This window comes from Takifugu rubripes, chromosome 3 (genome assembly GCF_901000725.2).
Source record: "Takifugu rubripes chromosome 3, fTakRub1.2, whole genome shotgun sequence".
Taxonomy (NCBI): domain Eukaryota; kingdom Metazoa; phylum Chordata; class Actinopteri; order Tetraodontiformes; family Tetraodontidae; genus Takifugu; species Takifugu rubripes.
This window is the reverse complement of record NC_042287.1, coordinates 11,209,083-11,234,371: the sequence shown is the minus strand read 5'-3', so window position 1 is coordinate 11,234,371 and position 25,289 is coordinate 11,209,083. Positions and strand designations below refer to the sequence as shown.

Below are 25,289 nucleotides of genomic sequence, written 5' to 3'. Positions count from 1 at the left end.
TCAATGCCATTCAATGCAAACTAACATGCCAAACGCTGAATTTTAACTCATTTACTTTTAAAAAATCCGATTCTTATCAAACATTCAATGATCATAAAACATGTGATAACTTAGATTTTGCTGTAGTCTTTTAACTGTGTTTATATATATTTATAAGTGTTCCCCGCCGACTGTCCTCTCCTCCTCTTCTCCAGCAGCTGTAATGGGATCTGACCGTCTTAATCACCACGCCGACATGCGCACACACATGCGCACACAAACAAACACGGGCCCTGTCAGCGCTGATTACTGAGCGACCATCTCCGGTCTCAGGGAGCCTTCATCCTGCCACTGAAGTGGTCTTTTCCCTGCTCGGGAAGGCTAAGGTTTCCGGGCTAAATGGGCACGGCGGAGGATGAGTGCAGATATCGAGTGCGCCTGCATTCCTCTGCTGGCGACCATCTCGCCAGAGAGTGTAGCCGTTCTCACAAGACATCGCATATTTCCGCATCGCACATTATTATCGTGCTGCCGGGACCGGCGACCCATCAGACCCGGCTTTGTGCCGTACGTGTGCTCGTTTCGCCGTAAATTAGAGCGTACGGTAGCCCCCAGAGACGAGCGCTCCCGGAACAGAGCCCACACTGTGAGCGAGGGAAGGGGGAAAATCAGCGCATATTTATTTGTCAGTCAAAGTCAAAGACAGCTTTGAAATTGGCCGTTCCCCTCTCCGAGATAGCTGGGAAATTTGGAAATAGCAAGCGGTAGCGCCGGCCCCGTCAGTGGATACCCGACCTTTTAATACGGACTATGTATCGGCCTTACCTGTCCTGATCAGAACAATGTCGGGCTGTAACTGTAGCCCTGCGGATCAGGTGGCCTCTCCTGCATATTTAACCAGGCGTAGGCCACACATCCAGGGTGAACAGGGTTTGCTAGCTTCAGTTTAGCTCGTTCCTCTCTGCTACGTGCTGTCAAATTATCTCACAAGTGACAGAAGGATGGAAGAAAAGGCAAATGAGTTGTGCTGCTCTGCATCGTGCTGTAAAGCATCGTGTCTAAAGCCCGTAATGTTGCGTGATGAGCCGTTAGTCATCAGAGCGCTGAATGCTGGAGATTACGCGATCAGACAAAAGAAACAATTTCATTAGTTGTTGGATTGGGGCGCAGCGAGAGCACCTGTTGGCTGGATGTGGATCCACAACGCAGGCTGTGGCATCTCTTCAGATGTGTCTCCGTAAATTAGGCTTTGACGTGCACAGCAGCAGATGCTGCTAGGAAATTTTGCATGTGATCTGCGATGCTGTAGACTCTTTGAGAAGTTACTGGCCCGGTGTGTTCTTGGCCGGCCATAAAGGTATCGCAGAACCTCATCTGTTTTTGCAGAAATCATTTCTTGGCTCTTCCCAGTGTTACCTCTTAATGCTGCCTCTGCTGCCTGCTTTAGCAGCGAGTAAATCCCCCAGGCTTAGTCACAGATAATATCTTTATTTTTTTGGATGCGGCAAATAATTTTTTATTTAATACCTTTGGCAGACGCTGCTTAAGGTCTTTCTTTGTTTGCTTTTGATTTATATTGTTCTAAGGCAGGAATGTTGTAGGTGGCTGCTTACCCACGCGGATGAGATCCAGACCCAAAGAGTATTCGAGGTTCTTCAGTCGAACCCTGGATCAGGAGCGTCATATTTGATATTCTGTTGCTCGCTAATCGCCAGCAGAGGTGCTAAGAACAACAGCATGTGTTGTGCAATGTGATTAACATGTCCGCGACGGCTGGAAGGACTGCGTGGTGCACCACTCCTGTTTCCTCGGGTGTGTGCCTCACACACATCAGCTGCTCTCTGCCAGAAAAGCTCCCCTGGGTTTTGATGCTCTGCGGCCAGAGTTTAATGACTTGAAGAAGATCTAAATGAGTCAAAAACGACTGAAATGAGCTGCCAGTCGGCGTGATTAATGGGGGAGGAAAGTGCATAATAATCTGGAGCGGGAGATGGAAAGAATGGGGGATTTGTGGAGCAGAAGGACATGAGAGGGGAGAGAGAATAGAGGCGTGATGGATACGGAGGGCTGGGAGCTCCTGTCAGTGAGTGATGGGATGACGCGCTGCGCTCCGGCCTTGGCCGGCCTGTAGCTGTTGATCTTTCCTTGTTCTCTTTGTTGATGGATGGTTACGTTAGGTAGTGAGGCGGAGAGAAGATGTGATCCCGACCTGGTTGCGCTCTGTCCTTTGCGCCCCCCAACGCTGTTTTCTCAGTGGTTCTTTTCTGCTTTGTTCCCTTCCAGAATTCGAATCCCGCCATCGTCTGCGCCCAGCTGCCTCCTCACAGGCCCTGTTCTTGCCCAGTTCCATCCTTTCTGGTTTTTTTCACCTCATATGTGGGGGCAAGAACGAGCGCTGAGATTGAGACAGACATTAGCTGCTACAAAGACTGTTTTCTTTTATAAAATACAGCTGAGTAAATGTAATTAATGGCTGTAAAGAAAAATACTCCCCTTTCAATGGTGTTTAGTTCACTCAAATAATTATATGACCATGAAATATCACCACTTTTTTTGCTTGACATTGCACTTTTCTAACCAACTGTTGTCCTTCTAAACATCACAGCAGCTCTTCTTTCCTCCTGCATTCGCTCACATGAACTAGTTGCAGCCAACAAAACACACAAACGCAGTTTAAGGCGACAGTTGCGAGATCGTGATCAGTCCTGGCTGCTCTCAAATTTTTCCAACTCTGCGTCCTGCCGCTGGATCTGTGTGCAATACCAGACGGTACCATTCTACCCTTCATGGAGGCATTTAAAAGCTTATTTTGTTGTTCTGGCCGTGGCAGATGATAGCGGGTCCTACGCAGCCTCAGCAGAACTGGGTCGACCACGGTCTTCGCCGCCGCGGTGCTGTTCGAGAGTGTGAGCTAGGGGAGGCTTCCACCCCCCCTTCCTGCGAGCAAACATGGCTCGGTCCAAAATAAAGCTCTGCGATTTCTTCAGAGACCAGGAGGAAAAGCAATAAAATGGAGATTACGGGTCACAACAGGGTTGCGATGTTTAATGGTTTATGTGCAAGGAAGAAAATACGAGAAGGTCCAAAGAATCCCACAATGGCGCGCACGGATGCGCACGCGAGCACGGAACCTCGTGCGTGCTTCATCACACTTTCGATTCAAGGTTCGATGATGGATTTTTCTCGCGTATTCTGGATGCACAGAAAGACTCGGAGGGCCCGGCCCGGTTCGCTCCTGTGGAAAGCGAGATGTCTGAGGAGGAACAATGCTCTCCTGTCTCTGCATGACCTCCTCTCTCCTCAGGGTCATGTTGCTTCACACCACTTAACCTCTAATTTTACACACACTGACGCTTTCTGGCGTTGGGCAGCTTTCTCAAGGTCAAATTAGTTGACGAGGGAGAGCAGCCAGACATTTCGCCATCCCCCCCCCCCCACACACACACACACACTCTCTGCAGAAGTCCCGTGTGCTGACCAGATATTTTAGGAATATCTTTCTGCTAAGGTTGCAATTATTGCGTTCTTGTGACTGAACAAATAAACCAGCTCTGCATTTGACAAAAAGACTGTTTTGCTTGTCGAGCAAACTTAACATATGCTAACTTTGAAAGGCTCAAGCGGACCCTCGCATGTGTGATCGCTCCGCACACGTCTGCCAGAGGAACTTCTCACCGCGGTTTGACAGGAAATGGATTCCTTGGAAACAGGATGTAACAACAGAGTTGCAGTGCTGGAAGTGATCAGGAAAAATAATCAAAGAAGGAGCGTGCGCTAATGAGTCGGAACGCCCGCTGCGCCTCTTCCTTCATGCGGCCGCAGTCTATCTCGTGTTTGTGTGTCCGTCTCTGTCGGAGGAGGTAATGATGATAGATGGAGGGTGAAAGAGGGACCGAAGCAGCTGTGTGCCTGTAGTGAGAGATGGCGTGATGGAGGGAGACCCCGCTACGTTAAATGTGCCATATATTCGAACTTTGCTACGATACCGAAAGAGTTGCGCAACTGAATTTTATGGCTGTGCAGAAAAAAACAAAACCTTTATGCTGGTGACAAAGATGCTTTTGTTAGATCATTCTGGGAGTTCTGAATAGTGTCTGTGTGGGTCCTTGTCTTTTCCCCCTCCCTTTACCTCAGTGCCCTCCCTGTTTGCTCCGGAGCCTCTGGGCAGACAGCTGCATTGCCGCAGTCGGATTCACAGATGTTCAATTGTACAGTGACGGCGCCCTACCATCCACCTTCCAGCCCCCACCGCCAGCGACTGCACATCCAGTCATTATGCCAAATCACCCCCGAGGTGATGAGTCTATTGTACGACTTGATCTCAGCTAAGACTTTAGCTTTATGACGCAACGGACCAGCCGGTTTCTCCCGCGTCCTCATGTCTGGCGTGAGCCCTGTGAGAGGTTAGGGAAAGGATTCAACCCATGCTGTGAACGTGCACGGGCCCACGTCTACAGTAGTTTTGCTCTACCTAGCATAAAACGGGAGGGTTTGGAACGGTTGTGCTAACAGGAGTGTAAGGAGAAGGTTTACCTGGAATCGGGTGCTTGTCTGCCATCTCTCTGGATTAATGGCACCTTCAGCGTTTGATTGGTTGCTTTTATATCGTCTGGTCTCCGGCACAGCGCGGTAACTCAGAAGCCTGCTGTGCAACAGACAGGATGTCTGTGGAGTTACGGCGTGTTCACTTGTCAAACTTTAGCCCCGACTTGAGACAAGTTGCTTTCTAAGTCGACTCCCAGGTCGAGTGTTTGAACAGGAGGTGAGGCGAGGTACCTGCTAGATGGGCTTCATCCTCTGGCTGCCGCGTCTGATGATATTTCATGTATTATGGCGATCCTTTTCATCCTGTTTTCCTTTAAATAAATCAAACCTAATGGTTGCCCTCTGCTGTGTTTACACAGGTTGTCTGTGAATTGTTCACACAGCTGTGTGCGCTGCTGCAGCACCAGCCGTCGAGGCCTCGACAGTCACATACGTTCCACCAGACCCAGTCATGGGATTCAGCAAGCGTCACCATCCCATTTTCACCAGCATACAAAGGCGATCACAGAATATGTCAAATTGGAAGACCCAGTTCTGGTCATGCAGGCTTTTACTGACACCCTGGATTGTGCTAGAATTGGTCCATCACCAGGTCTTTGCAGTGGTCTCCACAACATATGCGGCTTCTGTGGTCCGGTGCTGACGCTGGGCCTGATACCTTTGCAGATTTGCCTGCCAGAAAAACTTTTATGGTGAAATGTGAGGCAGGAAAAAGGGAGCCGAGGACAAACAGAGGAGCTGTTTTCTTTAAGCCTCTGTTTTACTTTGTTCAGCGGAGTCCAGAATCCACATTTGCCTGTCAGGGCAAGTATGATAGAGTATGTAAAGTGTGTATCCATGCAGGCAAATGTATGTGTTACACAATTCCTTTAGAATATAGGCAAATGCGCTTGAAGAACTAAAGTTTGCCACTGTGTTACTTGAAACAAATCCCAAAGAATTAGCTCTGCAGCCGCAGAATCTTGAAAACACTTCAATTTCTTTTAAATGATATGGTGCTGACTGAAGGCTGGAAAGCCTGGGAGGCGTTTTGTGGGAGGTGGGACGACGATGCAGTAGATATGTTTTTAAATCATCTTATCCGAACGCTCTTTTTCTCCCAAGGTCCTTCTTACTTGTTTCCTTGATATGCAGAGAAATCAGAGAAATAGTGAAGGGAGCAAATCTGTTTTGTCTTTTTGAGGCTTTTCCCACAGATTTTTCTGTAGCTACATGACAGCACAGCACACGCACAGGCACAAAAACTTGTACAGCTATCTCATCAGTGTCGTTATCGTACAGGCTATCTCAAAACCTCAACCACAACCTCGACATTAGCAAAAAGCTAGAGTCAATTTGTTACACGTCTTCAGCCTGACATTTAACGTCAAAGTCTGACCCCACAGAGACGTGCACTGCATGAATGAGTTATTGATGAGGTTTTAGCTCCTTTTGCTTACTTAGGTGGCAAAATTGTAGCATTTAACATTAAACCGCTAATGTGCTATTACACTAAAGCTGTAATTTTAGTGGTTCGCTTGGCAGCGAGGGTGTAGGGCTGAAACAGTAAAGTGTAGGAACTTGCTTCAGTGATCATAGGTGAAGTAATTTGGAGAGGAAAAATGCAGTAATCCCTCATACCACATTGTTGAAGGTGAGCTCGCTCTCTCTCTCTCGCTCTCTCTCTCGACAGGCCGTAACACCGGTCCTCACAGAAACATACAATCCTGGAACGTCATAGCTGGCAAATGTCCTCCCCCTTGGCCTGGGCCCTGAAACAGTTTCTTACACCAACATGTCACTTCGTCTCTCCGCAGGACTCAAACCTATAAACGGCAATAGGAAAACTCCTGTAGAGTTCGAAGCGCAGCTGTTGGGAGGTAATATGGCAGCCTGGAGCAGGGAGAGAGGGATAGATTTGGCCGTGGGGAGGAATAATTGGAGCGGAAATTAAAGAAGAGTGAGGTTAATAACCTTGATGTGTTAGCTGTCCGTCATCCCGGCGTGAGTCCATCTGATAAAGCCGCGCTGCGTTTCCTCTGGTGGAGGTCAGCCAGTGGACGAGCTGCGCCACTCACTTCCCAGCGTCTCTCACTGGTGTCTCTCCCGCTGCTGATTAAATCAACCCTCTCTTGTCACCACTCTTCTTTAACGTACCGCGCCTGGCGTTGTCGAAGTCCTCAAGAGGGTATTAGCAGGGGTGGCCAAGCTAACGTGGCCCAATGTTCCAGCACAGGTGAGCCAGCTGGGATTCCCTCGCAGGCCTCTCTTTTACATTCCTACCAAATGGGGCGCTGGGGCTTTTCTTTGTCTTGCCATTGAAAAACACGCCTGCAGGACACATGCACTTACTGTACGTCGCGAGGGTCAAGCACTAGACATAACTGTATGTGCGGAGGATTAGTGGCAGGGCTCGCTGTTTGGAGTGCTTGTCTGCTAGAGAAGCAGGATGAGATAAACTCCTCGTCATCTTACGCCTCGGGGTCCCGGCCTGCTGCTAATGTTACATCTTGACAGGAGCCTTCTGTGCTGCTGGAGCTCACGCAGAGGCCTAATCCTACCTGTCAGCTCATTTTTCACCCCAAGTGTCCTTCATCTACATCGTAATCAAGGCTGTGATTCGTGTTTCTGTTTTATCGATGCTGTTTTATGATTCGTCGGCATTTACAAACTGAACAATAATCCTTCCCGCCGCGTTGGCGTCTCGCAGGTCGATGCTCTACGTGTGCGGCTGGAGGAGAAGGAGCAGTTCCTGACCAAGAAGACCAAACAGCTGCAGGACCTGACGGACGAGAAGAGCACGCTGACGGGAGAGATCCGAGATCTGAAAGACATGCTGGACGTGAAGGAGAGGAAGGTTAACGTCCTACAGAAGAAGGTAACTGAATCCAGCTAACCATTCAACTGATGCGGAGCCAGACCCAAAGTACTTGGTATTTACTCTAAGAATATATTTAATCCCTAAATTGTTAGTGTTTTGACTATAAAATGGGCCCACAAAGACCGCTCCAAGGAGAAAGTGATTATTGGATATTGGCTTCTGGTGAATGACTGCAGCCCTATTCAGCTGCAGCCTAATGGAAACACAATGTTACAATAAAGTTAGCAAGTTCTGATTACAAGTCAAATGAAGTTTATCCTTGATAAATAAATAGTTCTTTAATGTCAATTATCTATTTCCTTTCCTCTCAATATATACGCCAGTCAAAGCTATTAAATAACTTTCATAGCGAGAAAGAAAGCAAGACAAATATTTGAAAGTGACAGGTTTATTGACTCTCACCGTATCAGGTGACTTTCTGTGGTTGATCGGTCATATTGGAAATGGATTTTCTCTGCTGGTTCGGGCCACCAGATCGTGTTGCCTGGATTCTGAACATATGAGACAAAAGTGAGAGTGTTTGTTATATGAATCAGTCAGTGATTCATGGGCGATACATTCGGGTCAAAAGTGCTTTCACACGGAGCTTGGAAATGTTGTTTACACCTGCCCTCTCTGTCTCTCTCTCACACACACACACACACACACACACACACACACACACACACACACACACACACACACACTCGCACCATATCTCCAAGGCCTTAATGACTTTTATAAAGTCAGTTATTAAGACGGGGCCATGAGACCACCTGGGGTGCTCACGTTGGAAGTTCCCCCCATAGACTAATTAGACACACGTAAAGGTTCCCTCTGAACATTCTTGTTTCCTCTCACATCCTCAAATTAGCTCTCCCTCGCCCTCTTCCCCGGCTCCCCCTCACTGGGTTTAATGAGCCGGGTCTCCAAAGGTCACATGCATCGCCAGCAATCAGTGCATATGTGTGCGCCGCCGGACCGGCATTCATACGTCCAAATGCATTTTTATGTTGCCGTGACCTGGAGGTGTTTGTGTTTATCCTGACTGGCTGTCCACCCCGAGCTGGAGGCTACTCTGCTGGTTTCATCCCAGTTAAAGAGCTCGTTTGATGGGGATAAAGGAACCGCCGCTCCGCCGCCATCTTTTCTAAACTCCGTCCTGTGTCCATATAAGATGGTAAAGAAGACATGGAAGGTTCCTGAGTCTGTCACCAGCAGTGACAGCGTTTCTTTATCCCCCCTCAGTCTACAAATCTTGCTCTGATTCACTGGTAAAATGGCCACTCAACTGTTGGTGGAGCTGAAAAAAAGAGTGTTTTTCTACTCTGACCACATTCCGACTGGTTTTCCATGTGTCCAAACAACGGAGGAGCACAGGATGACACACTGTTTTCTTTTTCACCACTCATTCTCAGTTTAGCTACATGAGTCCTATTCAAACCAAACTTTTCCTTCTGTTTTGTGAAGGTTTGTAAAATTTCCCGTGCCGCGGCCCAAAGAGGTGAACCCGTAACTGTTTCTTCCCTGAACTCTGGTTTGGTTGGTTTGTGGCGTGAAGAGCAATGGAAGTTATGGCTCAAACGCAGTGCACCATGGGTAAAAGCCTCTCTGTAACCACTGGAACACACCTTAGCCTCTTACATTCTCCGGGACCTGGCCTTGTCCTCCTGTGACGTCAACAATTCCTTAATAGAACTTCCTGCCTTTATCTTAGGCACGCAGTTTATGTGTGTTTATGTGTGTTTGTATTTCATGCTGCTTACAGAGTGGACGATGGAACTTTAGTTTTCCCTGAGCAACAAATTTCTAAGCTACAATAAGAGGCGGCTGATTTCTCTAGAGAAGGGAAGGTGCCCCGGTGCTTCATGCGTCACACAGCTTCAGTTTTCATCCTGACTGCTCAAGTGTTCCTTAGCTCTGTCTCATGACAGGTTTCCTCTGACACGTCCTCTCTGAGCTCCCCTTTATTGACCTCACGACCATTTTCCATCAGCAGCGACCAGACGTGTTGAGGAAGAGACATCGTTCTGACATTACACCCACAAGTTAAGTCTTCTTAAGCCCGCGACCTTCGCTCCGCACCCAGGATAATCGCCCCGACATCGTCAGCACTTAGCGATATGGTATTATCGTCGGCCCGTCCAGTGTCAGAGCCAAACACTCCAGTTTGGCGCGCCTCGGGTTGGAATCAGATTTAAACAGCGTACTGTCAGCAGCTTTCAGAGAGGATCTGCAACAGTCTAACATTTCATTTTCCACCGTGAGCTCAGTTTATGTCTCGGGTTTTAACCTGAACACTTAAACTACTCAACATTGCTGCATTTGTCAGTTGTCGTTGAATTCACGGAGGTCCAACAGGGGAGGGGGGGGGGGGGCTTGGGGCGCCGTCGACAGCTACCTTGTTAGGGCTCTATTTTGAGCCTTATTGATCCTAACATTTACATGCTCAATCTAATTTAAACAATTACAAACTGAAATTTAAAAAGGTTGAAAAATCCCTCTCGCCCCCCCCCGCAGAAACAGTGGACGCTCTGTTCAAACCCCTAATCTACGAGACCGTGACCAATGTATAATGACGCATTTATTTATTTACTTTTTAGTTTGTGGTTCCGATCTTTCTTTAGCTGGGGGGGGGGGGGGGGGTGGACAGGCAGGGAGGGTTTTGGTGTGGTTTTGGCGTACATGTGTTATTCATGTTCAAACATTGAGGTTGTCTCCATCCATATTCATGCCTTTAGAAAGGCATGCTCTGTGCATGGAAGTCTGGTATCCACTGTCACTGACATCTGTGGCGACCACGTGGAGGGATATACGATTACGCCGGCCCATCCCGCCTGTGTGTGTGTGTGTGTGTGTGTGTGTGTGTGTGTGTGTGTGTGTGTGTGGGATGCCCTTTACACAAGAGGCTCTGTTAGTTATGATATTGTCCGAGACTTCCTTGGGAGGGCCCAGCTCTGTTTTAGTGCCAGAGTCTTTCAGCGCCTGCTCTGACCCGGTGTCATCGCCGGCTCTCGCGCGGTGTCATCAGCGCGGCACAGCCTTTGATTGTGAGGAAAAATAGAGGGCGCACGGGGGAGATAAATAGAGATGGTTCCTGGCCCTCCGTGTTTCCTGCGTCTCCTCTTTGATCTCCCTCTTTCTCCATGGAGAAGTTGCTCCACTGTCCATTCATTATTCTTCATTTTCTCTGACCTGTGCTCCGCGTTTGTGCCCTTTGTTGAATCGGCCAGCCCGTGTACCATCTAATTATTATTAATGTCATATTTATTCGACCAGAAACGTGTAACCATGTAGACTCATACTGACCATGCTTTCTAAATTAAAAAGAAAAGAAAACTCTGTGGCCTTTTCTCTTCCTCCTAACACACTTCCCCCAAAACAACACTGGGACTTTTGAGCCTGATGCATATGGATGGCAGGGGAACCGCCGCATGTTGATAGAAAGGAAAATATTAGTTCAGTGCTGGCACAGTGGTAAACTTTATTATCCCACAAGGGGAAATTCATGTGGTCATACACATTTCAGTTAAAACACAAGGTTGACCCTGACCTTGACCACTGGCACATGTTTGGTGTGTGTGTGTGTGAGTGTGTGACTGTGTTACAGAGAGCTTTTTTCTGGCAAAAACACTAACCTTGTCTGGACCAGTAGTTCTCCTGGGGACCGACGACTGGTCTTAATATGGCAAAACTTTAAAAAAAGTACATCCGACGCCCCGGTTAGAGCTTCGCTACGAGTTAAGGTTACGCTAATGTTAGGGTAAGACTGCAGTTGGTCAGGGTTAGCATGATGGCTGCACACAAGGAATGGGAGGAAACAACATACTTATTTCAGTTAGAATATGAAGAATAATCCTGACCACTGCTACGTGTTTGAGTTGTTTGTTTTCTTTGATAGCAAATTGTAATTATGTATGCGATCATTGCGGCATAATAGCGATAGTACATAGTAGAAAATACTTTGATTTTTGTCATTTTGTCCACAGGTGCATCATTTCAAATTGTTTTCACAAAACTAAATACGTGATTGAAATATCTGACACGCATTAAAAGTGTTGAGATGGAAACATTTCCATTCCAGGCCACTAGATGACGCTGCGTCTCATGAGAGGCAACAACACATGCACGCGCAAAACGAGTACTAGCTGCAACCGTAGTGCACATGTGCAGGTGCCTCTTGGCTGAGAAAACTTGTTTTCTCTTTTATCCTAACTAGCAGCCAAAAAGTGACAGAAATGTCGCCTTTTCACCCGCGATTGTAGCTGCAGGCACCTGCTCTTAGAGACATTTGATGGAGGATTTCTATCAGGAACAGCTCTTTGCTTTGCGGCTTAAATGTGTAGGATCCTAAAGACTCCCTCCATGTTATTTCCTCTTTTATCTCTTTTATGGAAATACATTGGAGACGTGTAGCCGCCTGCAAAGCTGCTGAAGCACCGGGGTCATTAAAGATGATCTCTATCAAAATTCAGAAATAGCACTGACATGTTGGTGCCCCCAGACGGTCACCCAGGTGAGTAATTGTGTGCCTCTTACTGCCTCACAAAGGACGTGGCTGCATTTGTACCGTCTGTGAACCTGCGTACGTGATCGTGATAGATCTGCGATGGGGGCCGCCGATGCCTTTCACGGCCTAATAGATCCCATCTGACCAATCACGGCAAAGAGACCCGTTTACAGATAAGCGGAGAGGAGGGGAGCTTTCAGTAAACAGCCTGCGATCTGCACCCCCAACCCCCCTTCCCCACCGCTGCACCCCCCCTGCTATCAGCAATCAGACAGGGTGAAGGGTGAACGCTGGAGGGTGGCTGATTGGAGCCAGGCTTCACATCAGTCAAGACAAACCCGGTGTTAGACCACATGTCGAGAAATCTGTTAGACTCTCCATTTGATGGAAAACTCACTTCTTCCTTTCTTTCTTTCTTTGGAGAGGCTCCACACAAAAGAGCACCATTAATACTAATGGCGCTGAAGGCAGAGGACTTAAGCGTTGAGGTAATTACCCAGCAATCACTGCAGAATCCTGTAGCTGAAGGGGGCTCCGATAGGGTCTTGAGCTTAAAGAGCAGGGACATGGATCAACTCAGCCCGCACACACGCTCATGAACTAAGCTTTCACAAATGCAATAGGTCTTCCTGCCAGTGGGTTGGAGAGTCTCTCTCCGCTCACGTCAACCTGCAGAAATCACAGTAAAAACAACACTCACTTTGTTCCCGTGCATTTCTGCCTCTGTGATTGTAGGTGGCTGATGTACCGATGTGCACCGATGCAGCGGAGGGTGGGGGGTCGTTTATGTAAAAGAGTTTTGAAGGAATGTGCGAGAGTGAGCAGAAGAACGTCAGCTTACAGTTTACTGCAGCTCCTGTTGTCTTAGCCTGTCCTGGCCCAGCATTCATGATAATCATCAGTCTAATTGTGTGTGTGTGTGTGTGCGTGTGTGTGTGTGTGTGTGTGTGTGTGTGTGTGTGTGTGTGTGTGTGTGTGTGTCATCAAGCTTTCTAAATATTTTTATTTAATTTGCCATGAAATAGGTGTCTAGAGTAGCCATTTAAAAAGTTAAGGAAAACAAGAGTGGTGAAGTCAGGAAAACACACACACACACACACACACACAGGCACACATGCACACACACACACAGTAAAGCTGTATACTGATTAACAAGTGCCTGGTTAGAGTCGGAATAATAGCAGGGAAATAGTGCAGAACGTTCAGTGAGTTTACTATAAATGGCATTTAAAATTCAGGTTCCTTCATAACAGGGAAGTCCCTTTTGTTCTTAAGTAAAAGAAAAGCTTTTGCAATGTGAATTCATGTCTTTGGGGAGGGTGGGCCAATGCCAGACTATTCCCTGCCTGAGAGAAATAATTACGCAATACGTTTCAGAAAACCGTGACTTTGAAAACCTTGGTATCGGACCCCTCGTCTTCCTCCCTCTCCCGGGCACCACTCGTCTTATGAGGTCATTGTGCTTGGTTGTTCTGGTCCATAACAGATGGGTAATGGCCCCTTGAGCAAAGCAGCGTGACATCAGGAAGGTCACTGGAGGGGAGAAGGGAGAGGTGTCACTTCCTGCTTTCAGGGTCACTGTGTGACACCGTCCCATTTCCATCGGGTGACCTCTGCAGTGATCTGATGGCTTCATGGTTAATGGTGGCACTTCTTTATCAGCTCATTTGTCTGGCGCGTATTTCCCGATAAGGTTCATTTTTCTTTTACACCCTATTAGGTGATGCTGAGTATATCTAGTAAATCAACTTCAGAAACAGAAAAATGGTCCAATTACATGAGAGGACACACGTGCCCCTCAGAAAACTACCGCAAGGGGGCGCCAGTGGACTCATTATGGCGCCTTCCTCCCCCCCACAGACAAAGATAGAGTGGTGGTCGGAAGTGGTGGCAGGCCAGGGGTTACAAGAAGTGCAGGCACACCCTTCTCACATTGAAAAGGTCACTGTTGACTCCGCTTTTTGCAACAGAAACGTGTTTATCTTTGAAAAAGAGATGGGAACCCTGTGTTGATGGTGTACTCCTAAATCTTAGGACTTGAGGTCCTCAAGTATGAAATATGTCTTTTTATGAATCTTTTCTGACCTAGATTTTTTTAGTATATGCATGCGTGTGTATGTGTGCCTCGATGATTTTGTGTGTGTGTGTGTGTGTCCATCTGGGTTTTACAACCGTTTGGGTCATATTTTTAGAAGTGATGACATATTCTAAGAAGTGAGTTGCAGCTCAGAAAATGGATTGTTTGGTATTTTTGAGATACAAATGATTGTATTTCTACGGTGGTCAAGCTCCACATCAGCCTTTGTGCAGATGTTACTCCTCCAGGGTCTGCAGGATTCTAGTTCTTAGTTTAGTTGGAAGACAGATTGGCCGTCCAGGACTGTGGTCCTGGTCTGGAACAGGCTGATTTCACAATTGTGATTTTTCACGACACACACGTGCCCCGCCGTTGTTTTTACTATCATCTTCTTGTCCCGTGGCAACTATTAAATACTGACCAAAAGAAAAAACACCTCCAAACCAGTGGGGAGAAGGTCCCATTTGTCAGCTTGACAATGGTTATCAAAGCTAAATATTTCTTCCTCAGGCGATTCTTCACTTCACTTCTGCATCTTTTGGTTCAGGAGACAGAGTTAAGTTGCAGAACGCTTCAGAAAGCACTGTTTAACTTCCAGTTACTGTTCAGTGTATAATCTATACTCAACTCCTTGAGCTGAGTATATGCTTCACTTTAATGTTGGAACTTTACCACAGGGTAAGGAGGCAGAGACAGGGTCAACACATCTGTGAGGAAAAACCAGAACAGAGAGCGAGAAAGACCTTTTTTAAACCCTTGAGGTGCAAGATCTTCTGTGAGGGTCCCATCATAGCAGGAGTCAGTTCTGACAGGACGTTTTTGAATGTTACACCAGCTCACATCAGCTGCTGGAAGTCTAGTTCCTCTGTTAGTAATTTTGTATCCAAACTTCTTCTGAGCTCCTTTATATGGCTGATCTAAATAAATCTTGTTACCGATGCTGCTCTGGGGATCTTTCTGCTGCATCTCTCAGTTTATCCCATTTCTCTGTTAGCATGCGGATCCTCAGGGAGGGGTTGTATCCGTTTCTAGGATTTACACAACTGCTGGTGTAATGCATGTAAACAATCTTTAACTGAACCTCTCCTGACGGAACTGGAACCGATAACACAACCAGCTGATTTAGAGTCCATTTACACGATGCTTTGTGGAACTGGAAATAATAATGATAAGCCTGTACTGTTTACTGTGTACTGCAAACTGTTCAACCGTTCATATTTAGATAAATAAAATGTATTTTGGAAGTCCGGTCTGGTGAGCTGGACTGGGAGCTACAAAGTCAAGGTCATTCAAAGGTAACTGTGCATCAACACTCCCTTTTAAAAGCAGAGCCTATCAATTTGTCGATAAAGTTATCTGAGTGAAAACAGTGTGGTTGTAAACAGTGCAGAGTGTGTAGGAGGACAGGGTCCATACCTCACTGCCGGGCCATAGGATAACTGTAGCTGCATATAAGGTAGGTGGTCTGCTCTGCCCATGTTGGTGATAAGACCATGTGTGTGTGTGTGTGTGTGTGTGTGTGTGTGTGTGTGTGTGAAAGAGAGAAAGGGGGAGATGTGGGAGTATAGCTTGACGTAAAGCCTCATACACCAAGAGATAAAATGACTGTTCTCATCATAACACTTCTGCTACTGGAAGGGAGGCCTCTCTCTGTCTTTCTTAGTCTCTTTACCCCTCTCTCTCCCTCTCCCACATAGGCATGGAGCAACCCTGCACCTCGCCTGTCCACAAAAGGCATTCCTCATCCAGTGCTTTCTGACAGAATTCCTCGCCTTCGTTCCCATATCCGTGACTCACATGTGCTCATCTGACAATCCCCTGTTAAAGTGAAGCGAAATGTTTTTCTTCTGCACGATTTCACAGCGGTCCCGGCGATGAGGCTAAATACTTCATCAGGGACTTGTTATTTTGTGCGGCCAGGCCAAAGCAAACTTGAGTCCACTGTAGAACCTAATCATTTATCCGGGACCAGAGGCGACATGCTCGATTCAGCCTGAATTCGGGCTATGTGGTAGAGACGGACAGGAAGCTGGGGTATAGAAGAGCTTTAGTCGCGTATCCCCCTCCTCTGTACATCATCTGAGACCAGCATGTTCCACCATCGGGTGTTGTGTTTAGGTTCTACATGTCTTCAGTGCAGCAGCAGGACATCTCACACCCATGAATACCCAGAAAACTCTAGGGAACTTTGCACTCATCCTGTAAGCTTTCCCATCATTCCCAAAAGGCCTTAATTCCTCTGCCGCTTGAATACCGAAGCCCTGAGCTCGGCTGCGTAATGACCGTCATTAACCTATCAAGATCTGCTCCGGGAGCCACATCGTCACCCCTCGCTCCAACCAAGACGGCCACCTCACGTCTGCGCCGTGGCCTCTGGGGTTCGAGAGAACACCAAAGCCCACTGACTAATTGGAATCATTTGTAAAATAGCTCTGGAGATTTCGGACATTATCTGTCCATACACCCATGACTGGAATGTTGCATTTCTCTCTTTGTTGAGGAAGCGACGAGGTCAAACTTGGTATTCATGTGTTACAGAAGACCTTGAATGGCACTTCGTACGATTACGGGAAGACCACAAAAGCCACCAAGCTGGAAAGCAGGAAATAAATGTTTTTACCCCAGCAGGTCTCAAAGAATCTCCCACAGTCCATCAACATTTCAAACAGACCTTTTTTCTTTCTATCGTCATGATGTTAATTCAGATTTTATGAGCCTTTGAGCAAATCTCTGCGCCCTGTCACCAGATGTGCTGTCCCTTTGTAACTAATTTGTAGACCTCTTGAGTTTCATTGCTCTGTGTCCAACTCCAGCAGCATCTGCTAGTGTTTTGTTTGCTACAGCCGGGAGTGTTTTGTGTCCATGCCTGTGTCTTTGTGTGTTTTTCTAACTCCGTATTGATCGAATAAAAAGCCACTGAACACGATAACTGCTGCGATTCCACCGCCGGTTCGGCGGCGCGAGGTTAGCCGCAGACACAGAGACCCAGTGTGCAGAATTAAGCCGGGCCTGGAGCATTTACCTTCCTGTGTTGTCACGGATCTCGTCTTGACCCGAACCGTTGAGGCTTCTGATAATTCCCTGTCCCGTCGCTCTCTTTGTAGATCGAGAATCTGTTGGAGCAGCTGAAGGATAAGGACAAACAGCTGGCTGGTTTGAGGGAAAGAGTCCAGGGCTTTCAAACCGACTCCAGCAACACCGACACGGCTCTGGCCACACTGGAGGAGGCACTGTCCGAAAAGGTACCAACAAGTCATTGAGCCGCCATATTTGAAGGCTGAAGCACACCAGCCTCCGTGCGTTAGGTTACGTGCATTTTTACATGAATCGCTGCAAAGCTTGTGGCCAAACGCTCTGACAGTAAGGAAGCAATTCAGGAACTGACAGAACACGAGGTCAAAGGTGAACAAAGGCCCAGGATTAGTCCATGTCTGTGACCCTTCCCAATGCAGGAGGAGTCCATTTATCATAGAAGGGGAGGATGAAAGTTTTGACAGGGGGGAGGGGATGAGAGGGGCGAGTGGCAGGAGAGGTGCAGTCATGATGGAGAAGGTGCTCACAGGATGGAGGGAAGGAGGGGTCAGAGGAGGGGAGGGAAAAGGTAGAGGAGCCATTTGTAACATTTGGAAGATTAGGGAATCAGGGAAGAAGCTGAGGTCCAAGATGAACCAACCAGAGCTGCAGGTTCAGACCAGGAACAATTAGTTAAAGAAAGTAGGTCTTGCCATGTTTTCAGCTCAAGAAGTAGCAAAATTAATTACTCACTCAAAGGGTTTCTGGGTTGTTCGTGCTGGTGGTATTTTTCTGCATTGTTTGCGATCTTTTCACTGGACCAGTATCAGCCTTTATTTCAGATTGGCTCGATCCAGCTGGCACCTGTTTCTGTACTGTGCTCTAATAAATCATTGCTTTGGGACTACGAGCCTCTGAAAGCTTCTTGTTTATGTTTGTTTGTATCATATAGTCCAGAAGAACACTGGTTTAGTTTTTGTTGGCACAGTTGCTTAAGAGTTTGTAGTTTCCAGTTGGGACATGAACAGATGTCCAGCAGTTGCATATGGTATTATAGAAGCTTTCTCCTTTATGCTGTCAGCTGTTGTTTGGCTGTTTCATGGGCTGCCAAGTGTACACACACCAAATCTGTGTGGTCCGTCCAACATGCCATCGAAATTACAAATAAGCCTAAGAAACGCTGCTTGGACACTAATAATGTTCATATTTGTTTATATTTGAGTGGAGTCAAGTAATTTAATTTCACTGCTGCATGAACACCAGGATCGTCTAATAAAGCCAACAGGTGTCAGAACCTGGTCCACCCATCGTCTTCAGCTTGAACAAACTGTCAGTTCTGCTTCCCAAAGCGGACTCATGGACAAATTAGGCTAATGTCCCCTCCATGTGTCTGTCTATCAGAACAGCTGCTGTGGAGAGTCATTTGAAAACGGTAGTAAAATGTAGTCCGAGCGCAGATGAATTGTAATGTGCAGAATCTGTTTGTTTTCAAGGGATCATTTCATTAACAAGCTCATTAGAAAACACGGAGAGAGTAAAAATGTTTATCTTGAATCTCACTCGCTCATTTAAGAAAGAATTAGTGAAATCTTGGGGTCATGTATATATATTAGAGTCCCATTAACAATCTCAATCACCAAAATTTGTTTTGGTTGGGGACTTTGAAATGAACAGTATTTTAACGATGTTGCAATAAACCCCAGCCTCCATTTCTGTCTCTGTGCTTTTTTTTCTTTTTTTTTTTGCCCAGAAACCACTTCTGATTCATCGTATATGTAATTCAGCTGTGATGAGGTGAACTTGGCGAACTTCTCAGCCTTTGCGGTCAACGCAGGGTGTATGTAATGTGTTTACAAGAGCCAGTGCGTGTTGCTAATCACACACCCTGTCACAAACTTGTTCCCAGAGCCAGTTGCTAGCCACAGCGCTGTGGTTCTAATTAGCCGAGTCGAACCCTTCCTCGGGAGAGCTTGTGATTTGTGTGTGCACTCTGGTGTGTGTGTTTACGCTTGTCTGCGATGGTTTGTGTGCGAGTTTCTGTTGTGCTCCTCAATTAAGCATCATTGAGGCAGGTTTTATTATCACATCCTGCTCTCTTTTCCCAAAATCCAAACATCCTCGAAATATGCTACAATGCGGGGAAACAACCCGGGAACCGTGTACCATATGGTCCCTCGCTGCCTCTATTGTCTCCCTCTCTTCTCTCTCACCTCGCCATTTTGAAGCTAGTTAAAATATGACAGGCTCAGGTTGCTGATGTTTGGTTTTAACGCCTCATTGATCTACTATACTTGTGGAGACACCTGAGAAAACGCCTTGGTAATAACTATAAAGCTGTTTAAACCATTAAAAACCAGCACTGTCATGGTTAGTTCCTTGACACTGTGTCAGGATTAAAAAAGCAACTGTAACTGTATCATCTCTGCAGATGTTGTTTCTGCATTTCACCAAATTCCACCTTCTTCTTCTTCTTCTCGTTTCCTCCTTTTGCTTCATGATTCCTTTTTCCTCCCAGGAGAGAGTGATTGAGAACCTGCGTGAGCAGAAGGAGCGCGAGGACCGGACGCGGCTGGAGGAGCTGGATCAAATGCGGAAGGAGAACCAGGAGCTGAAGGACAAGCTCACGGCACTGCAGCCGCCGAGCGCATCCCAGAGCCAGGCTGCTAACCCCGGCGTGACCCAGAACCAGAGGCCCGACAGGGAGGTCGGTACAGATAAGTCCCTGTTGCAGAATGGATGTTGTGTTGATGACAGACGTCATCATCAATATTCTCAGATCATCCAAAACAAAATACAAATCACGGCAGAGGAAGGAGCGCGCTTGTACGAGCGCCGTGGGCGGCCAATCAAAGCCGTTTGTCTGGTATGTGTTTTGATGGCAGGAATATTTCATTGCTCTCCAAATCATAACAGAAACGAACAAGCAGCAACAGCGCCAATTTCTGAATGGCCAAACACACAACGGGAGTCTGTACACATCGTAAAAATAGTAATAATGAGCACCTTTCTCACAGATCCGGAGCTGCCGATTCAGCCTCACGACTCTTTATGATTATTCTTATTATACGAAAGAATTAAAAGAATTCAGTTTAGTGGATTTAATGTGCTCCTCCCAGGCTGTGTTTACACTGCTAACATCTACGGTAACTCCGATTCCACGCCCTTACCTCCCTGCGAGCAGACACAATTTTTTTTTTAGCGACTCCTTAGCCAAGGGCCTGCCCTTACTGCGTCCCCCAGGATAGAGGGATGAATTAAGGAGGAGTGATTTATGGATGGAGAAGATCCCTCTATTCCTTCCCTGGTGCCAAGTCAGAGGCTCTTTCTTTTTTCCTTACTGAGGCTTACAAGCCAGGACAGACTCTAGCTCTGCCTGATTTTATGAGCATGTTTTCTTCAACGCCAATAAAAAACAGATACGATTCTCCTCTCTGCAAAGATCATCATTTTTTGGGTACGTGGACGCGGTCATTTACAGACATTAGGTCACAGGTTTGATTGATGGAGGCGCCTTAATTCCTTTGATCTTTCATCCGCCGTCCCGATATTCTTCCCAAGTTGCTTCTGTGGCCATCAAATTAGAAATGAATTAGAAGGTGAAAATTCTTCAACTATATTAAGAGAAGAAAAGAAAATGCTGCTGAGGTAAGAGTCATTCAGTTCTGTTGATGACTGAAAGCTCCATGTTGGTCACAACCATTGCCTGAACAAACGCCGTGTCCTCGTTTAACATTTCGGCCTCCAAAGCGACTGGAGACGCCTGGTTTTTGTCCGACAAGTAGCCATTAGGCGCTCGTACAAATGCATGTTTGTGTTTGCCATCAGGTCACGTACACTTGGTGGCCTTCATGCTGCATCTCCAGATGTTTGTATCACTCGTCCAGACCCAGCTGCTCGCTGGGCTTCTCACCTCCCCCCTTCTCTCTGTTGACCCCAGAGCTTCCCCACATCCTCATCCACTTCTCATAAAGCTATTTGTTGACTCTGAGGTTAATAAAGGACATCCGAGCCTAAACGCTGCCTCTTCAAAGAGGACCACTGGAGGGAGGGACGACTCGAACCTCCGCAGAGGCAGTTTAGGATGAGTCAAGAGACAGTTTGGTCTCCTCGCAGCAGACAGACAGAGTTCTGTTTCTTGTTTCTGTTGTCGCTGCTCTCTGGTGATTGGTCACACGTGGGTGTCTGAACTGTTGAGACCAGACACTGAAATATGTAAACAGAAGATGGGAAAATCACATCTTGCTTTCTGACTGTATTTGTAACTGTATATTTGAAGTCTTTTCTCTCGTCTCATTGTTTTAAAAGCTCCGATTTTCAGGCTCAGATTTGCTTTGATGCTTCTGCACGAGCGCATCAGTTTAGGTGAAGGTAATGAAGACGAGCTGGCCTACGAAGCCGCTTTTTAGACCTTAAATGTTCCTTCTGTAGCCTTTTAATCAAGTTTCCACCCACCGGGGGCCTGTAGGATAGTACACTGTGTTTCGTAAACAGTTTAGCAGAATCCTCATCAGCGGATAAACACAGATGCAAATGCACGGGGTCGTCTGTGAAGGTTAGCAAACAGCAGCCTGGGCTATCAGAAGCTGGAGCTTTTATTAGCTTTTTTTTGCCTCGTCATGGTGTCATCATCAAAAGAGCAGCAACGTTGAATCTCTCGCTGTGCCCACAGCCGCACAGTTTTGTTGGGGGAGGTGGTGTCGTAAAGGGAAAGGTATTTGTTCAGATCGGCAAATGGTAATGGTTAGCAGAACCTCCTTAGGCCTGCGCGCTAATGACAGACTCAGAGATCTGCATGTGCAGCCTCGGGTTTTTGTACAACTTACAATCAATAGCTTATTGTGTGTTTATTGTGTGTTTCTGCACTCCTTCGTTGTTACAACAAGTCATCGGGTTCCGAGAAGACAGTAGACAGAGAGGGCTGCAGGAAGAGGGGGAAAATTGTCGGTTGCGAGCTTCCTCTGGGATTTTCACCGTGGTATTCACGCTCTTCTTCAGGGTTTTAATCAGCCGATAAAAGATTTAGATGTTTGGTCGCATCATAAAAGTGCAGCCATGAAGTAAGAGTCTGTCTGTGCAGCTTATTTATACCCATTAAACTTTGGAGGATTTTGATTTGAGGAGGGGCAGGTTGAGAGTTTATAGTTAGCACTTATGCACACCCTTGTTCAACGGCTCGAGTACAATGGATTGACCTAAATGCGAGAAAATGCAACTTTGGGACTGGTTTGATCATCAGCCCACCCACTCAGTGAATCAGCTCCCCCCCAAACAGCAGACTTTGTGTATTAGCGGCATATTTCGGTCTTCACTGGAATCTAACTGGCTGTTTCTGACATATATTTCTTGTGTTTAGCAGGTGGCAGCTAAAGCCGACTCGATCCCAGCAGGAAGCACCACGGTGTGTTTTCATTTTACCCTTTCATTTGTTTTTGATTAAATCCAGAAATTCAGGCCTAATTGGAATTTTGTCACGAGTAAGATATTTCTGTCCATGGTGTCGTGAGAAGGAAGTTAACGTAGAATTGTTTCATTAAAATTCTCCTTCGTAAACATTCCTAAATCCTTGCTTCAGAAAGACCACCTGACTGTTTTCCCGCAGACCCAAAACACAGAAGAAGCGACCCGGAAGTGTGCGGACATCACGGATCGTCTGCGGCTCCTGGAACAGGAAGTGGCCCGCAACAGGGAGGATTCGAGGAAGTCCAAGGCGGAGGTGGAGCGGTTGATGTTGGCGCTGAGGGAGGCTGAGATGGAAAAGCTCAGCAAGGAGAAGAAGATCGCCGATCTCGAGAGGTGAGGGTCACAAAACCTCGGCCTCGCTCATATTCATCAGAAGACGCTGCGTGGGCGAGCGAAGGGGACCGCATTCTTGAAAGAACCCGATTCAAGTGTGTTATTTATGAAGAAGTAATCCGTGAGATATAAACTGTGTAGATGGTGAACTCCCAGCACTTGAAACCACTTCCACGTTGTCATGCTTTTCATCTGATGTAATCACATAGTAGGAGTGAACACGGTGACCTTCGCTCCGTGTGTGTGTGTGTGTGTGTGTTAGCTTCAATAATTTGGTTTAATGTCCTCTCATTTGTTTCTGTATATTAACGTCTCCAGACCTGGGTGAGTAGATCTTCACGTGTTTGTTAACCATACATCATTAACTCCACCCTCACCTCTCTGTTGGTGTCTGTCTCACAGGTAAAATGTTGAGTGAATAAGCTTCAAATTTAAGGAACTTGAGCTCCTTCTCCACCCAAGGGACTTTTATTATTGACACACAAAAAAAAACCTTCCTCAGACCCCAAAATTTCTCTGTAAAAAAGTATCTAGGCAGTGGGAGGGACCTCTCAGGAGTCTGTGCTGAAGAACGCTGATTATTGGAGCACATTTGCAGCCTTCCTCACTACATGTTTAAGCCAGGTTAGCTGCAAATGTGTTTATATCATTTCTACAAGCTTCACTTTGAAACTGTAGCACAAGGAGAGCAGCTAGGAGAGGTGGACCGATGATGAGGTCCAGACAGCCTATTTAAAGAGGAAGAGTTTCTGCAGGATGTGAAACAGGGAAGTCTGAGGAAAAATAGCCGACAAGCTAAATGAAGATGAACAAACTTAAAAACGATCGGAAGAGCTCTGTAGGATCTTTCACCACTCCATCAAATGCCATCAGTCAGATTTGAATACATTTTCTGGACATGGAGGAATTGGTGGAAACACAAACCGCAAAAATGACCAGGATTCTTCTTTACCCAGCCAAATAAATTCCTGGTATTATAAGTTCCTGGAAACATTGGTGGAAAAGGGGCTTTTACGTTGCCTTTTTACTCACATCGCAGGAGACCTACAACTTCTCTGACTCTGTGCCGCTTCTTCACGTTTTACCTTGATGGTCCGTGTTTGTCCTCACATCCAAGCACGTTAAACTCCTTCATTTGGCTGCTTTTCCTTCTGTCTTTACATTGCTGCTAATACATACAGCAGGTGGGTCTGCGTCTGTGCCTGTTTGTGTGAGTTTGCCAGGCAGGCAGCCAGCAGCATGCCGGTGCGAGGTGTGATACCCACCTCAGTCACCGGCTGTTTATATTCCTCTGTTTATTTATGGAACTCTTCGACTTAATTATCATCTGTTTTATGGCGAGGCATGGTTTGGAGCCAAATGAGTGGTTGTTTATTGGCAGCATGGAGGTATTCTGAGTATGCACACAGTGTTTTAACTCATGTTTGTGTGTGCACGTCTGGAAAGAAGCACAGAGAGAGACTTTAAATGATGAAGGCTGAGTATATGCGCCGTTTGCCAGGCGCAGACATCATTTCATACAAACTAGAACACTGTAGAAGGTTGTGAATGAACTCTTGGAGCAGCAAACCCTCGGCGGAAGCCGTGACTTTGAGAACTACATGGGAACGATCGCTCACACACCACCCAGTCAGCTCCTGCAGCCTGCAGAGCCGTCGCTTTAGCATGGAAGCGCGTTACAGCTTCAAGCATCCGTCCTCTGCAGAGTCCGTCCGGACAGCCTTTTATTTCTGTCTCTCTCCACCATCTGCTGACGCACGGTTGTTCCTCGAGTGAACACGCGTGTGTTTTTTTTTGCATTTGTGTGGTTTCTGCGTGCAGTGACTTCAGGAATGCGAGAGCACTTCCACAGTCCCTGTGGAAGGATGCGTCTCCTCGCTGCTTCTCCTAATCAGTTCTGCTGTCAAATTAGTGCCAGACACTCACTCCATTTGATGGGACCCCCTCCTGTCTGGCCCGTTTGTCCGGGTCAAAGGTCGTATTCAGGTCAGCGGCTCACAGAGGAGGATACACCCCAGGATACACCTCCTCCACAGCTTCAAACACACATACATGAGAATACACGGGAGTTCCAGGCTGGAAAAACCTGAATTTTAAATTGCACGAAGACATTTTTTTTTTTCCTGTCTGAAAGTATTTCATGTTCAAACCGGGTTTGGGTCAAAAGGGCGGCAGTTTCAGTAGTAAAATTGCAGACTGTCCTCTCCCCACAGCCTACAACCAGCTCCCATGGAAGCATGCTGAGGTTTTTACAGATGCAGATGGGAGATGTTATCCATCCAGCACGTCCTGACTCTGCCCTTGGGTCTCTTCCCGGCCTGGCCAGGCGCCTGAACCGCTTCAGCTCTTGATGCAGAGGGACAGCAGCCCCACTCTGAACCCCCCCTAGATGTCTGAGCTCTTCGCCCTCTCTGAGAAGCTGTTCCAAATGATCCCCGTCTTCATTCCAGTCATTTGTATCACAGGGTTTCATTCTTTTGCTACCCGCAAAACAGAATTTGGACACATCCTGATCATGTGAGAGTTGAACGTGC

General features: G+C 46.9%; 1 protein-coding gene across 7 annotated transcripts in view; it reads left to right on the top strand.

Annotated features, from left to right (window-relative positions):
* The window catches only part of LOC101075069 (ERC protein 2), a 112,234-nt gene that overhangs the window by 21,149 nt on the left and 65,796 nt on the right, over positions 1-25,289 (top strand). For 4 of the 7 annotated variants that reach the window (XM_029833220.1, XM_029833221.1, XM_029833216.1 and 1 more), the window contains 6 exons: positions 7,214-7,381; positions 17,055-17,192; positions 19,478-19,666; positions 22,316-22,360; positions 22,562-22,755; positions 23,074-23,079. In XM_029833220.1, the coding sequence (XP_029689080.1) occupies positions 7,214-7,381; positions 17,055-17,192; positions 19,478-19,666; positions 22,316-22,360; positions 22,562-22,755; positions 23,074-23,079 (740 nt within the window). The remainder of the gene's footprint in view (positions 1-7,213; positions 7,382-17,054; positions 17,193-19,477; positions 19,667-22,315; positions 22,361-22,561; positions 22,756-23,073; positions 23,080-25,289) is intronic. The other 3 variants (XM_029833222.1, XM_029833219.1, XM_029833218.1) reach the window with 2 other exon arrangements.